This window comes from Quercus robur, chromosome 3 (assembly GCF_932294415.1).
Source record: "Quercus robur chromosome 3, dhQueRobu3.1, whole genome shotgun sequence".
Classification (NCBI taxonomy): domain Eukaryota; kingdom Viridiplantae; phylum Streptophyta; class Magnoliopsida; order Fagales; family Fagaceae; genus Quercus; species Quercus robur.
In genome coordinates, this window is record NC_065536.1 from 30,876,454 (window position 1) to 30,891,785 (window position 15,332).

Below are 15,332 nucleotides of genomic sequence, written 5' to 3' on the forward strand. Positions count from 1 at the left end.
GCTTAATTGATTTTATTCATTCTCTCTAAGCAGGTTGTCATTGATTTATTTTTGTAATTAAAAAAAAAAAAAAAAACTTGTTTGAAAAATACTTATCAACCCGACCCGGTCCATATCCCGATTGATCCGTTTAAAATGACACGTTTTTACCCGCCGACCTGATCCGCCGTTCTGCCACGTCTAATAAAGACATTTCCCAAACAGTACATAAACCGAAAACAAAGGAAACACAAAGAGTATGCAGCAGAATTTGGGTCTCCCAGGAGTCCCACTAGACTCCAAATTCCCCAACCTCCAGCGTTCATACCAAAATTCCACAGAATCTTCCATATTTTGATTCTCATGTATACAGAATCTTAATTCTTCTCAATCCTCTTTTTTAATTCAATAATAATAATTGTTTTTTTTTTTCTTTTTGTTTCTCGGTGGCCATGGCGCTGAGATCCGACGATAGAAAATTGTCTTTCGAGGTTCTGAGCCAAAGCATGTCTTTCGAAGAAGACGAATCCTTATTCTTCTACCGCTCAAACTCAGATCCAATCCAAAACGGCGTCGTCGTCCAATCCAAGCCCAAGCCCAATCCCAATCGCAAGAAACGGAAACACAGGCGAAAGAAACCGATCCACTCCGAGTCCTCCATTCGCGAAGATCCGATCGCCGAAGCAACACTCGATCCCGATACGAGCCGCACCAATGGATTGGAATCGAACTGCACGCACAGTTACAGCGTCGAGAGCAGTAGCGTGTGTACGGTGGTCACGGAGCCGGATTTCCAGAATGTGCGCGGCGAGGGGTTCAATTTGGGGGAGCTGCGGCAGAGGAGCGTCAGTATCAGCGGCGCCAGTGACGACGCGGCGTCGCGGGTTGGGGGAGACAATGAGAAGGTGAAGGAGAAGGAGAGAGAGAAGGAGGAGGAGGAGGAGGAGGAGAGCGGCGTAGAAGTGAGCTCCGCCGTGAAACAACGGGCCGAGCCGAACGGGAGTGTCGGTTCCAAGAAGTTAGAGACCGAGAAGTCATTGGATTGGAAGCGGCTAATGGCGGATGATCCCAATTGTGAGCCAATTTTGATCCTTTTCTCATTGCTTCATTGTTTGTTGTATGAATGTGTAAATTTATCTTCTTTTTTTTTCCGTGTTTAGTGTATGGAAATCAATCACCACGTTGAGCTATAAGCTTGATTTTATGGTTATTTATGTTTTGTTGTGGTTCTATGTGTTGGTATCAGTGTCGTTTACGGTGGACAAGTCACCATTGAAGTACTTCATGGAAGAAATGTACAATGGCAATGCGCTACGGAACACGACGACTATTGGTAATGAGGTAGAGCGCGAGAGAGTTTACGATACTATCTTCCGCCTGCCTTGGAGATGTGAATTGGTAATTTTTTTCTGCTTAAATTTTCCAGAAAACAACTCTATAAGGAAGTTAAGAGGCAATATGGAAACCATTGAAAACAACTCTATCTCATTTTTAAGGCCACTGCCAAACATAGGAAAATGAGATAGTTACAAAAAATACTACCAAACATAGGAAAATGACACAGTTTTCGAAAAAATAATTTTTGGAAAATGGATAATGTCAAAACAAACGGAGTGTAATATTATGTGCCAAGAGCCTTATGTCTCGATGGCATTAGCATTATTTGGTATTTCCAACAGAGATGGTCAAGGTTTATATTCCCCCTCCCTCACAAAAAATGTTTAAAAATAAATAGAATAAAATCTTTCAATTGAAGTCGGTGTCTGCCCAGTTGTGCACGCATTAGAAATCCTCTACTCATTTATTTTTTTCTTTATCTTTCTTTCAATTTGAATAGTATCATAGTTCCTTTGAAACCCACCGTTGAGCTTGTTCGTACTTTTGAAGATAAACAGTTTTAAAGGGACTTTGCTGTTTTGAGGGAGAATTTGTCAGAATTAATGGTTTCTTTAACTAGTAGAGCAATTTATCTGAACTAGGATACGCCCAGAATCTTATAGCTCAATTGGTTGGTATCTCATAGTGTTCCAACGTTCCAACTTATACATCTAGGGTTCAAATTCCTCCCTCCTTAACTATTGAATTATAATTAAAAATAATAATTGAACTAGGATATTCATAATTCTTGTGAAAGAGGTTCTCAAATATGACAACATTTTGCAGCTTATAGATGTTGGCTTCTTTGTCTGCCTCGATTCATTTCTATCCCTATTAACTATCATGCCAACAAGGATTGTAATGACCTTATGGAGGCTCCTACGCACAAGGTTAGTTATCTTTTTATTTGGTTGTTATCATGGAATGAAGCATTAGCTGATATGCATGAAAGGATTTAATGGCCTATCTTACAACATAAGCTATGAGTCCGTTTGCCATCAACTTTTTCCTTCAGTTTTTAGCTTTTATGTACAGTTTTTTAAATCTCACATTTTCAAAGTATAAGTATACTTTTGCACATTTTTAGCAAAAAGCTAAATAAGCTAATGCGAAATGCACACATAATCATAGGTGTTAGTCACAAAATCAACCTAGCTAGAATACACTTTAGGTAAATTTCTCAGAATTGTATGCTCTAATTTATGCATGATTAAGAAAAATTTGACCTTTTTTCTCACCTATCCAAAAATAAAGGACCTATTTTGTCATTTTCCATAGTCTCTGAATGTTCTGGTATTGCCAATGAGCTCTAGCCAAATGGAACTTTTTCCCCTTGTAAAAGCAAGGCAGAGGGTGAGGTTTGGGTTTGAGACCCACTGGATGCATGTGTAATTCCCAATTAAATTTATGATCTGTTTTTATCCTTCAGTTTATAAGTTCATTTAATTTTGTTCTGAACTTGTGTGGTGTGGCTAGAAGTTTTCCATGCCTTTTGTATCTCTGATTCCATCTGTTGTGTGTTGGAATACTTTTCTACTTGATAGTATGATAGAATTTGAGGACCGATTGTTTGGTAGTTTAGGTGGTTGATATATGCTTCTTGTCAGCTGAGCTATGGAACTTTAGCTAGAGGACCATTAGCACATAAGTAAACATGGTGGTACCTTTCTACCCATTTTGATATACTTAGTTGAAAAACTTGTGATGTATATGAAATAACCTAACCATGCTTTTGGCAGGCAGTTCAAGACGTGGTCTGCAGCAGAACTGTCTGATTTTGGCTGTTTTCTTATAATTGCCTGTGGAGTCACTCTTTTGCAGCGAACAGGTTTTGTAAGGATATACAGTACCAGTTATATTTGTGATATTCTTTCATTAGATAATGTCTTACTAATTTTTGTTTCTGTAATATTCTGTTGCCTCAGATATCAGCTTAATATATCACATGATTCGTGGTCAAGGAACAATCAAATTATATGTGGTGTACAATGTTTTAGAGGTGAGTAAATAGAATTAATGAACGTGGGATGTAGAACAAGTATTTATTCTTAATCACTTTATGCATTCTATTCTGCTGCTCGTGTTGTGAACTGAGAAATAAAAGATAGTGTAGTCAATTCGAGATGACCAATTTCCTAGACTTGAGAGAGGAAATAGACTTTTTGGTTAATTTTCTGCTTAATTCTCATTAATGCATTTAACGTACATAAATAGCCAAGCATGAGATAACCTCATCAACAAATCCTAAAACATAGGAACTAATCCTATCCTAAAACATAGGGATCAATTTGAATACAAGCAAATAACAGTACTAATCTACCACTACCTTTGTCAGATAAAGATCTATCACTAAGCCAAAATTTAAATGCTTCTAATTCAAATAACAATTTATCATGCATATTATCTTGGGTAATAACATTCCCTTCCTCTTCAAATGAATCTTGTCCTCAAAATTCCGAGATATGAAAATTGATGCTTGCTCATATTGATTAGAGAATACTCTACCTTGAACTTTAAATAGTTTAAGGATAAGAATTCGGACCATAGATATTTGCACCAATTCTTTAAGAATTTTTGTGAACAGAAAATCCTTGATTTTGACATCCTTGAACTCACCGGGAATGACAAATTCAATTTGTGAAATTAGACTAGGCTTATTTGAAATCATGAGAAGATCCCTTTAATCTATCTTTTCCACTTCATTAATCCTTTGATCTTCAAATGCAATTTGTAAGGTAGGTGCATCCTCCAACATGTTACTCTTTTGATTCTCTGAAATTTCATGGGATCCTTGTACTTTTGATTGTTCTTTGATTTCCAAAATTACATTGGATTGTTTATCTAAGACCTCTATCATTTGATCCCACGAATCTTGCATCTTTGCTTCCATCCTTGCTATGCTTTTGGACATGTCCTTGGTAATATCTAACATTTGGTTGACAATCTCCGACATGTTCTCCATTCTTTGTTTGCTAGGATTGACACTCTCGATAGGTAGATGTGGTTTTTTTTTTGGTTGGGTGTTGCAGCAGCTGCCTGGAAGTATGGTGGCTGTTGTTTGCCTTGGGTTGTAGATGGGGAGGATAGTGTGATAGTGTGGAATGACAATACGATTGAATTTTATTTTTTCAAGAAACTGGATGTATCTGTTGGCTTTGATACCAAATGTTGTGAATAGGATAATTTACTAAATGAAAAAGATGGTTAGTCAATTCGAGATGACCAATCTCGAACTTGAGAGAGGAAATAGACAATTTTGGTTAATTTTCTGCTAAATTCTCATTAATGCGTTTAACGTACATAAATAGCCAAGCATGAGATAACCTGTCAACAAATCCTAAAACATAGGAACTAATAATGGTAGGGATCAATTTGAATACAAGCAAAAAACAATACTAATCTAGTAATCTACTACTACTAGTCAGATAAAGATCTATCACTAAGCCTAAATTTAAATACTTTTAATTCAAATAACAATTTATCGGGCACATTAGCTCAGGTCATAACATTTAATGTTGGGAACTCATGGGTAGAACTCACCATTGAAAACTGACTTGCAAGGGGAGGGTGCCTAAGAGCTTATAAACACATGATTAAGCTTACACTTAATCCATGTGGTACATTAGGATCATAACATACAACCATGCTTTGCAGCCGGTGTCTACAACTGCTCACTCTAGCAATACTAACCCGATGGTAGCCCTTTCTCTTTTTGGTGGCTCCACTCACCTATTAGTAATTTTAATCTAGCCTCTAGGTCGCCCCCTCTGAGATCTGACCGCAAAGTCGCAACTCATTTGATCCCATTCTTAATGAGCTACGCTCGATTACTCGACGTGGTCGTTGACTCTGATACCAAATGTTGTGAACTAAGAAATAAAAGATAGTGTAACCCGATGGTAGCCCTTTCTCTTTTTGGTGGCTCCACTCACCTATTAGTAATTTTAATCTAGCCTCTAGGTCGCCCCCTTCGAGATCTAACCGCAAAGTCGCAACTCATTTGATCCCATTCTTAATGAGCTACGCTCGATTACTCGACGTGGTCGTTGACTCTGATACCAAATGTTGTGAACTAAGAAATAAAAGATAGTGTAGTCAATTCAAGATGACTAATCTCCTGAACTTGAGAGAAGAAATAGACATTTTTGGTTAATTTTCTGCTTAATTCTCACTAATGCATTTAATGTACATAAATAACCAAGTATGAGATAACCCCATCAACAAATCCTAAAACAAAGGAACTAATCTTATCCTAAAACATATGAATTAAATTGAATACAAATAAAAAACAATACTAATCTATCTAGGAAGATTTATTCTATCACTAAACTAAATTCAAATAATTTATCGAGCACATTATCTCGGGTCATAACAGCTTGGAAGCAAGATGAGCATTTATATCTCTTGTGAATTGACCTGGTAATGTTGCATGACAATAGAAATATTGCAGTAGACTGCAACATATGGATAAACAAGCATGCATCAAGAACAACAAAGATATAATGAAAAATTTTCCCTATTTGGAAACACAAAGTACTGCTATATGACCAATCTCATCTTTTTTGATAAGTCAGTTTGTTAAAGACCTATAGGCTATAGTACAGGAAAGGGTAAGTACTCCTAAATATCGCAAACAAAAATTTAGGAGATCTAAAAAATTTTAAACAAGAGACATGGAAACTGTCCCAAGCAGACATCCAGCCATACAGAGATCTGAAAAGTATGATTTAGGTTCAAGAGTAGAGGGAGAAATGCTATTAAAAATCTGATTATCCCTCTCTCTCTCCACATAATCAACAGAAGGCAAAGAGGACATGCATTCCACTGAACTACTCTTATGTCACCCAAACGGTCCTTTCCAACTAAATACGCATCGACTATCTTTTTTGGCATCACCTACCGGAACTCAAATAAAGAGAAGAGTAGACAAGGGACCATAGCTCACTGGCATCTGAGCAGTGAAGTAGAAGATGATTAACTGATTCCCTCTAGATTTATACATGGAAACCCAGTTCACAAGAATTATGTTCCTTTTGATGAGATTTTCCAAATTTAGAAATTTCCTAATGTAGCTGTCCAGACAAGAAAAAGCGACCTTTTTAGAAGCTTGGTTACCCCAAGTACTCTTCCAAGGAAAATGAATATTACCTGATTCTCTCAATGCCTCGTAAAAAAATCAGAAGTTAAACATACTGTTTGGGTTATTAAGTTCATTAGAGAATCAATTGACTTTAATTTCAAGTCTTGGAGATCTCAAAGAGGAAATGCATTCCAAACCCACTACCCTTACACCAAAACAGTTCTTTCCAACCAAATTACAGATTGACTATTTTCTTGGGTATTGCCCATTGGACACTAAGTAAAGAGAACACGAGGGGCCATAAAACACTGGCAAGTTATCAACTGACTCCCCATGCTACTGTAATGGAGGGCTTCCTCGCAAGAAGCTTTATAGCCTGGGGTGATGAAACAACTTGTTTGGCTTTCTTCTTTTTGACTACAAGGACTAATGACATTTATTTTCGGTATGCTAGGATCATTCACAGTTATCTTCAAATAAGATCTATTCGGCTTTTGCAGGTAGGCAACTTTTCAGCTTATCTCTATATGTTTATTCTGATTCAACTCATGCTAATCTTGAATATTGGATGATTCTCCATGGGATAATGCTCCAATTTGAACTCTCAACAACCACTATAGGTATTTGGAGCCGAGTTTTCTCTCTTCCTTTGAATTTGAGGGTAAAAAACTCGCTTGTTATATAGGATCTGACGCATCTAGCAAAATGAAGTAACGTTCTATTCTTTTTGATAGCATCCTTCTGCATTGGCAGCAGGTTGAGTGCCGCAATCCCATTTTTCATTTTTTATCTTAACAAGCCAAAGCCCAAAGCACTGGCATATCTGTTTGAATGATGAATGAGTAGTGGGCACTTTGTGCTTCAAAGTCAAATTTGATATCTAGGGATGGGCTTAGTGGAAATCATCTTTATCTTTAATTTACAAGAAGGATTTATGAGATTATCCAAAGTTTAGAATTTTGTCTAACGTAGCTGTCTAGAAAAAAAGGAGACCATTTTAGAAACTTAGTTACACCAATAACCTTCCAAAAAGATGAATATCACTGACCCTATCAATGCCTCATTTAAAGATTAGACATCAAATATACTATTTTGGTTATGTCAAGACAATTTATTAGCCTCTTCACCCCAAATAGGATAAAGTAGGACTATTAGAGAATCTGCTAACTCTAATTTCTAGTCTTGGAAAGCTTGAACATACTTGATATTCTAAGAATGGAGCCCCCTACCTTTTGAGTATTCCATATAAGAATTAATGGAAGCATGCTTATTATGCATAATCTCAAATTATGTTTGTGAACTAAAGAATATTGTTGAGCAGCAAGTGCTCTCACCCCTGAAAATTATGAACTAAACAAATTGAAAGACTTTTTTTATTGTATTTTGTGTTTGTGTGTGCACTATATCAGTGAACAAGAATTGATATTGCTCTAATATCTTTCCATTAATTTGTACTTCTCTGGCTGCTGTAAGTGTCACATACAGCTACTGGCTAATGTTTACATAAGACTGATCTTGCATTTTTTTTTTTTTTTTTTTAATATACAGATATTTGATAGACTATGCCAAAATTTTAATGGGGATGTGTTGCAAACTTTATTTAATTCGACGGAAGGACTAGCTAGTTGTCCACCTGAAAACCGGAGATTATGGGTGTGGAGATTCATTTTTGATGAAGCTTTAGCCATGGGTGCTTCAAATATCCTTCATTTGTTAATGATTATTTCTTTTATCAGCATTATGGAGATTTATGTTCTTGTTATTTTATTTATCTACCTATTTGGCTCCTTGACTATTCATACTTGTTCATTCTTTCATATTGCTAGCTCAGGCAATTACTTTATCTACAGTTATCGTTGCTCACAATAATGCCTTGCTTGCTTTATTGGTGTCCAATAACTTTGCCGAGATAAAAAGTAATGTGTTTAAGCGTTTTAGCAAGGATAACATTCACGGTCTGGTATACTTTGGTGAGTTAACATCCTCATAACTTTTCTTCAGTATATCGAAATGACTAATGATGTTGTTCTCCTTGTTTTTGAAAATGATTTAAGTACAGGAAATAAAATGCTCTGTTGATTCTATGATGCTAGTTTATTTTATTTTATTTCTTTTGGATGCCTTGTTACTTACAGAAGATAAAGTTGGCTCTCTTTATTAACATACCTGCAGTTAGCATGATTCCTTCTCATAATTTTTGATAAGTAAAATAATTTTATGGGTAAATTTCATTTTAAGCCAGTTTAGGAGTAGTACAAATTAAACCTATAGTTTCGAAAGCATCAAATTAAACCCTGGAGTCAAAATTAATCTCACTGTTAACTATTGAAACTGCCATTTAAAGTTAAACTAAAAAAGAAAAAAAGAAAAAAACGCCATGGGTGGGTTCACATCTTTCCTAGAAGGCAGTCTTTCTCGGGATGGTGGAAAAACCATGAGGTCTTCCAAAGGAGGTGTTGGAGGGTTGGTCCTGGATGCAGACAATATTTCCATGGTTATTCCATTTGAAAATACTGGGAGTTAGGAGATCTTGCCAATAGGAGCCAGCATCCTAAGCATTAGAAAGACGGTAACATTGGGGACCCTATCCATTTTGATAGTTTGTTCAATGTGGAAGAAGCACATGTATCAAGAGGAAAATTATATGATGCTGTAGCTTCAAGAATTGGTCATCGATTTCATGAGTTGAAAGCTCAAGTTGATGAATTAGCACTTGATCAAGTTATGCAATTACAAAAACAACCTGTAAGAAGTGCAGAACGAATGGTGGCATGCAGCGAGGGGGGCTTGCAGCAATTGACGGACTGGCTTGCAGTAGGCCCTTCTCTCTCTCTCATCATGACTCAGTTTCAAAATTGTCTTTCTTTTTCTTTTTTTCTTTTTAAATTTTAAATTTAATTTAAACGACAGTTCTAATAGTTAACAGTGTTAGACCAATGAATCTAAGAAAATAATTTCCATCTAATGACATCCACCAAAACAGGAATCAGGCAACAAACATCAATAGAAACCTACCCCCCACACCCAAATTAAAGGAGAGAAAAAAAATTCAGAAATTAACTTTTGCATTATGTTATCTTTATATTGGCATAATCATGTCATTTCTTGTTTCAAAGCGTTAGCATGGCATGAATTTATCCATTTGGGATGAGCCCAAAAGAGGTTACATTTTCTTTAACATTGTGGTGCCATTCTAAGTTTATGCCTAGTTTCCTTCTGCGCTTGAAAGAAGCACATGGATTTTATTCCATATAGTGCTCCTTGCATGAAATTTGATATATGCTTAATTAATTTCCCGTCATTGTGCTCCAGAGGTTAATGTGAATTCCATTTCCATTTGATGTGTATTTATTTCTAGTGTATTTGTGTTGCTTCATTTCATTTCATAAACCTTTTTTTTTTTTTAATTTATACATGTCATTGCTGCCAACCAGATTCAGTAGAGAGATTTCACATTTCGGCATTCATGTTATTCGTTTTGGCTCAAAATATTTTGGAGGCTGAGGGTCCCTGGTTTGAAAGTTTTGTTTCTGTAAGTTGACATAATATTTCTTAGCACGCCATTTTTGGTTGGGAAACCTTTTTATAAAGGACAATTTTCTTGCACAGCCTGTTTGGCTTGCTAATATATGTTATTTGGATATGGCAGAACGCACTCATGGTTTTCATCTGTGAAATGGCTATTGATATCATAAAACATTCATTCATTGCCAAATTCAATGACATAAAGCCTACTGTATATTCTGAGTTCCTTGAAGACCTATGCAAGCAGGTATATTTTCAGTATAAAGCTACAATTTAACCAGCTATTTTTCTAGTTGATATGTCATCCATGGCCATCATCATCTTTTCCAAAAATATATTGAATTTAATGCTTCAAATGTTTAAAAAGGAAATAAATTAATAACATAAATTGATTGATTTTAAATATATACTTTGAATGCACACGAGACCTCTCCCCAGTTAATTACATTTATGTAACTGATAAAAAAAAGTTAATTAACATTAATGAGAAAATACTTTCCCATGGTTTACAAACTCTTAGAAATGAGATTTCATGATATTATAAGTTTATAACATATATATTTAGCTCATGTCCCCAGCATTGAAGAAGAAGGTTCTAAGCTTTGTTTTGTTTTTAGAGTGATAAGGTGACATCCGTATGCCAAAATGTTATGTCTTGCTATAAATCAATGATACAAATGATTTAGATGGTTAACTTATCTGCGAAGACTAGGTTTTGTTGGGTTGTGCTTTTGGAAAACATTTCTTATAGAATAAATATAATTTCTGGAAACATGCTGTTTGTATTGGGGTAATTTTCCCTACACCAAAAGAGAACATGCTTATGGTGAAAACATGCTATTTTCAAAATTAGTGCTGTTGTTTCCGTGACTTTGAGAACTAAAAGGCCCATGACAAGGGCACTATTATGATGTGATAGCGACATGTCAACATGGTGAGTCTCTAGAAAGTAGGACCCGATACAATTGGACATGATAATAATATGTGTATGTATATGCATATATACACATTACACACACATACTTGCATACATATTTTAGACACGGTTGAAATTCGTTTGTTATATATATAAAGGCTAAATACAGATCACACCCTTTAAGTTTGGTTAATTGTCATTTTCATCCTTTAAATTTTGTTTTTGTCAATTTAGTCGCCGAAGTCCACATTTGTTGCCAACTTTTATCCTTCCATCCAAAAACTGCCTTACCCATATCAGATTTCCTCCCTTTTGATCTTGACTCTTTACTTTCACCTCCATTTTCAAAGCTGAGTATAAGAAAGTTCTTGTTTGCCAGCTCAAGAAAGATCAGCATCTCTCGGAAGGACAATGTGGATTTGACCCATCGATGCTGCCCCTGCATTTGATCAAACCCTGCCAAGTGATCCACTGAAGAAATTGAATTTAGGTTTGAATTATGCAACTAGTTGATCTCTGGCATTGACTCCAAACCCATAAGCCTTGCCACTGTCCCTGCTTAGTGGTAGTCTTTATATTTTCCTTGGCCTTCAATTCTTGATCTTTATCACATACCACTGAATCAGCTTCTTTGATTTGATCTGAAAAAGGGTGTGTATGAAGGTTTCCAGGGTGGAGAATTTGGCGTATGATGCTTGCTAGACACCCAGCTGTGGCACTCTTCAAATTTAATAATTTTTTTTTAATATTAAGAAAGTATTTTTTAATGGATAGCAGCAGCTTGTGGATGGTAAGATCAATGTTGGCAACGGAGTGTGAACTTTTATGAGAAAAAAATGACAAAAATGAAACTTGAAGGACGAAAATGACAATCTTAGAGGGTGCAATTTGGAATTTTGCCTTATATAAACAATAAGCTCATAAGGATATTGTTCAAATACCTAAGCTATATCTCTTAAATGCCATCAACAAAACCTTTGCTATATTTTACTGATTCTATTTTAGACGTTGCCCAGATATTTATTAGTCCTAAATTAAACTGTTAACTAAGGTTTTTTTCTCCTCTTGAGAATTAGTGTTGAATTGTTCAAAGTATAAGACATGACATATGACAGTGGATCACCATGGGTTGAATGCATGTCTAACAACTTTTTTTTTAATGAGTACATAATTTTATTGAAGAAGGAAAAGGGAAGGACACGTAGGAAGGATATGTGTACAATCCCTTTTCAAAGAATACAAATCGCAAAGAGAGAATCTATAAAATCAACAGATGACTGAGAAGTGTTAGAAAAGTGTCAAGAATAGTGTCAAGAATCCAACGTTATAAAAATATTTGCAATTGTTTACCTGATGAGAAGAGTCAGGGGCATGTGTTAGATGATTATTATTGTTTTGCAACTTTCTGAACCATCACTGCTTCTCTTTAGAGTTGGTGCTATGCAAATTGTAGTGCTGTAAGGGTGTCAAAAAAGTATGTTGACAAGAATTGATCAATACAATGAGCCTGAATTTAACTTGGTAGTATTTCACTCTCTCCCCTGTCCCCTAGGAGTGAGTAGGGCTACTGATGTGCTAGATTGTTCTCTGCAGTTGGTTGTGGTTTGACTTGCTACCTACTTGTTCAAGCTTGTATACTTAGTAAATGTACAGTGCTTGAGCCCTGAGTGGACATATCAGCATATGACACTTAGAAATATGATATTCTACTCTGGGTCATTGTCAATTTAGTCTCTACATATTGGTAGCAGTCAATTTAGTCTTTGTTATTTTGAACTTGCAATCAATAAATTAACTGCTACTAAAATAGTAAAATGTAAGGACCAAAATGATTTTTTTGCCCAAGTTCTAATTAGGAGGAGGGGGAAAGAAAGAAAAAAAGGTGGTGGTGAGAAAGGGTTTGTTGGGGGGGGGGGGGGGGGTGGGGGGGGGCGTTTCTCATCTTGTTATTCCTTTACTAATGTTACTGATTTGATCTGGTGAAATCCTATTAATTTGAGTTCATGTATGTGTGTGCTACTGTGCATAAGAAAGACCAATACCTCGATAAGTATAATGTTGTTCTTGTACGAATCATTGAATCTAGATCCTTGATGTTTATATTGATCGCCATTGCAACAATGAGACAATTTTTTTGTTGTTGGTTTTTTTTTAAAAAAAAAACACTATTGATATCTGATGCTTTTGCTTTATTCTTCTTGCTAGACTTTGAATACGCAAACTGAGAGTGCAAAGAAAAATCTCACATTTGTACCTCTGGCACCAGCTTGTGTGGTAAGCATCAATTAATACTAATTTTCACATGGTCTATCATGCTTTACATTATGTTTTGAACTTGTGCTGATTCCTTCAAAGCAATCCCTAGGGATTTATCTTAGCAATTGCGTGGTATGCATGTTGCATATTCTTGAGGATATAAACTTAGGGGTAGAGGGTGAGGTTTTGGGTTCAAAATCCAATGGGAGTGTAACTAAGAAACACAGAAACAATTTGACACAGGATACAACAATTTATATATATTATTGTTTATTTAGGTTTTAGAAATAAATGTTAGAACACATTTAAAATTAATTTAAAAGCAATTGGAGATAGCAAAGTAGTACAGTGATACCTACAGAAGTAATTTAATTATTACTAGTAATTTAACAATATATATATGTAGGGATTTTTTAACCAAGTGCTCTACTGCACTGTTTAATAATATTAAAAATAAACAAATAATTGTTGTACATTATAACAATATTATGCTTTGGTTTTCTACTATTCTCTTTGTGGATGTCTCAAAATGTTTGTCCACTTTGAAAACCTGACCTGACCGTGCATTTATAACTTCATAAATTATAAAGTATTCGAAAATATCTGTCAGGACATACAAATTATAAATTATTCTAGTATATCGGTCAGGTCATATTACAATCAATTTCGAAACTGTCTCCAAACAAATCAAAGGGTGAGTTGGGAAAGTATAAAATATATGAAAACCTGACTTGATTGAGATTTTATTCCTCAAAAAAAAAAAAAAAAAAAAAATGAAGAAGAAGAAGAAGCTTGGATTGCTTTTGGTTTTGTTGTGTATCAGTTTTTTTTTTTTTTTTTTGGTTTTGTATTGCTATTTTTGTTGATCTCCTTGTTTTTGGCATTAGGTTATCCGGGTGCTGACTCCGGTCTATGCTGCTCATCTTCCATATAATCCCCTCCCATGGAGGCTCTTCTGGATTTTGTTCTTGTGTGCTATGACCTATGTCATGCTCACAAGCCTCAAGGTGATGATTGGCATGGGCCTTCAAAAGCATGCTACTTGGTATGTGAATAGGTGCAGAAAGAGAAAACACCATCTCCACTATGATTAGTTTAAAATTAGGGAAAAGCAATTTTGTAATATTGGGATTAAGTAACATACTTAGCTTCCATACCTCAACAAATAATATATTGGGAGACTCTTGGACCAGCTGAATGCTCAAACACTAGGAGAGCTAATAGCTGAGCAGCCGTAGAAGTTTCTATGGTAGAGTTCACGAGGTACTAGCCTCAGATTTTGTTGCAAAGAAGGGCTGCTTGCCGATTCTGGAATGGAACTGTTTATATACAGGTACAAAGCCTGCAATTTTGCGTAATGAATGACATAGGTGCTCTCCCTTAATGTCTCTGGCTCAAATGTTGTAGCGAGATTCATTCATTTTGGGTCATTCAAATATAGGTTTACAATTTTTCTTTTACTATATATGTTTTGTACATGCAACTTAATGTAATATTCTTCTCGTGTCTGAAGAAAGATGCAAAAAGAAAGAAAGAAGAAAAGATGGAAAACTACATAAAAGAGCCAGAGTTTATAATTTAGTTCAATTAACGTGTTAAATGAATGGAATCATATCAATTTAGTCTGTCCATTGGCATTTGGTGCTCCCTGAGGACCAACTCAACAATATCTAGTGCTCCCAACCCAGTAATATAGTGCCATGTGTATAATTTAATTGAGACAAATCCTAATCACAATCCTAACCAAAATATTCACATAAAAAATAAATAATAAAAAAACTTTATCACAGCTTCCCGATTCCAGTATCAACAGCACCTTCTGGGGAAAAGATGTCTATGGCATCAACAGGATGACGAGCTCTGTTGTGAAGATGAACGGGTTTTGCAAAATTTTGAGGATTATTTTTTGGATTGGATTTTCACAGCATTAAGGAAAGAAAACAAATACAAACAAATCCCACGCATGGGGCTTTTTAGAGCACAAATGCAAACAAATCTCAGGCATGGGGTTTAGAGCATTAGGGAGCTCAACGATCATGCCTAGATTTTTCGTTATCTAAAGCTTCTAAAAAATCTAAGCCTGGATTTTTCATCATCTAAATACTCTATAAAAAAACGCAAATATTGTATCAATTGAAAACTCTAGAAACACATCCAAATCTGCACTTAATTTCACAACATATTTAAGTACCCAATTGG

The 15,332-nt window shown here is 35.5% G+C and overlaps 1 protein-coding gene across 2 annotated transcripts; it reads left to right on the top strand.

The window, feature by feature from the left end:
• Nucleotides 1-227: 227 nt before the first annotated feature.
• On the top strand, nt 228-14,596 carry LOC126717767 (protein POLLEN DEFECTIVE IN GUIDANCE 1). Of its 2 annotated transcripts, none has more exons than XM_050419654.1 (11): nt 228-1,053; nt 1,226-1,377; nt 2,143-2,246; nt 3,096-3,184; nt 3,282-3,355; nt 7,985-8,135; nt 8,239-8,406; nt 9,871-9,968; nt 10,086-10,208; nt 13,083-13,151; nt 14,021-14,596. In XM_050419654.1, exons 1-11 carry the CDS (start codon nt 432-434, stop codon nt 14,225-14,227), a joined length of 1,857 nt encoding a protein of 618 aa, XP_050275611.1. In that variant the 5' UTR covers nt 228-431; the 3' UTR covers nt 14,228-14,596. The 2 variants fall into 2 exon arrangements, with proteins under 2 accessions (XP_050275611.1, XP_050275612.1); XM_050419655.1 differs by lacking the exon at nt 14,021-14,596 and adding an exon at nt 11,257-11,367 and having other exon boundaries at nt 13,083-13,157.
• Nucleotides 14,597-15,332: the final 736 nt, after the last annotated feature.

What these genes read in the sequence shown, in the direction of transcription:
- LOC126717767 (XM_050419654.1), top strand. Translation starts at nt 432, where the DNA reads ATGGCGCTGAGATCCGACGATAGAAAATTGTCTTTCGAGGTTCTGAGC. An exon ending in TTGAAGACCTATGCAAGCAG is followed by an intron (nt 10,209 to 13,082) that starts GTATATTTTCAG and finishes TCTTCTTGCTAG; the next exon opens with ACTTTGAATACGCAAACTGA. An exon ending in CTCTGGCACCAGCTTGTGTG is followed by an intron (nt 13,152 to 14,020) that starts GTAAGCATCAAT and finishes TTTTGGCATTAG; the next exon opens with GTTATCCGGGTGCTGACTCC.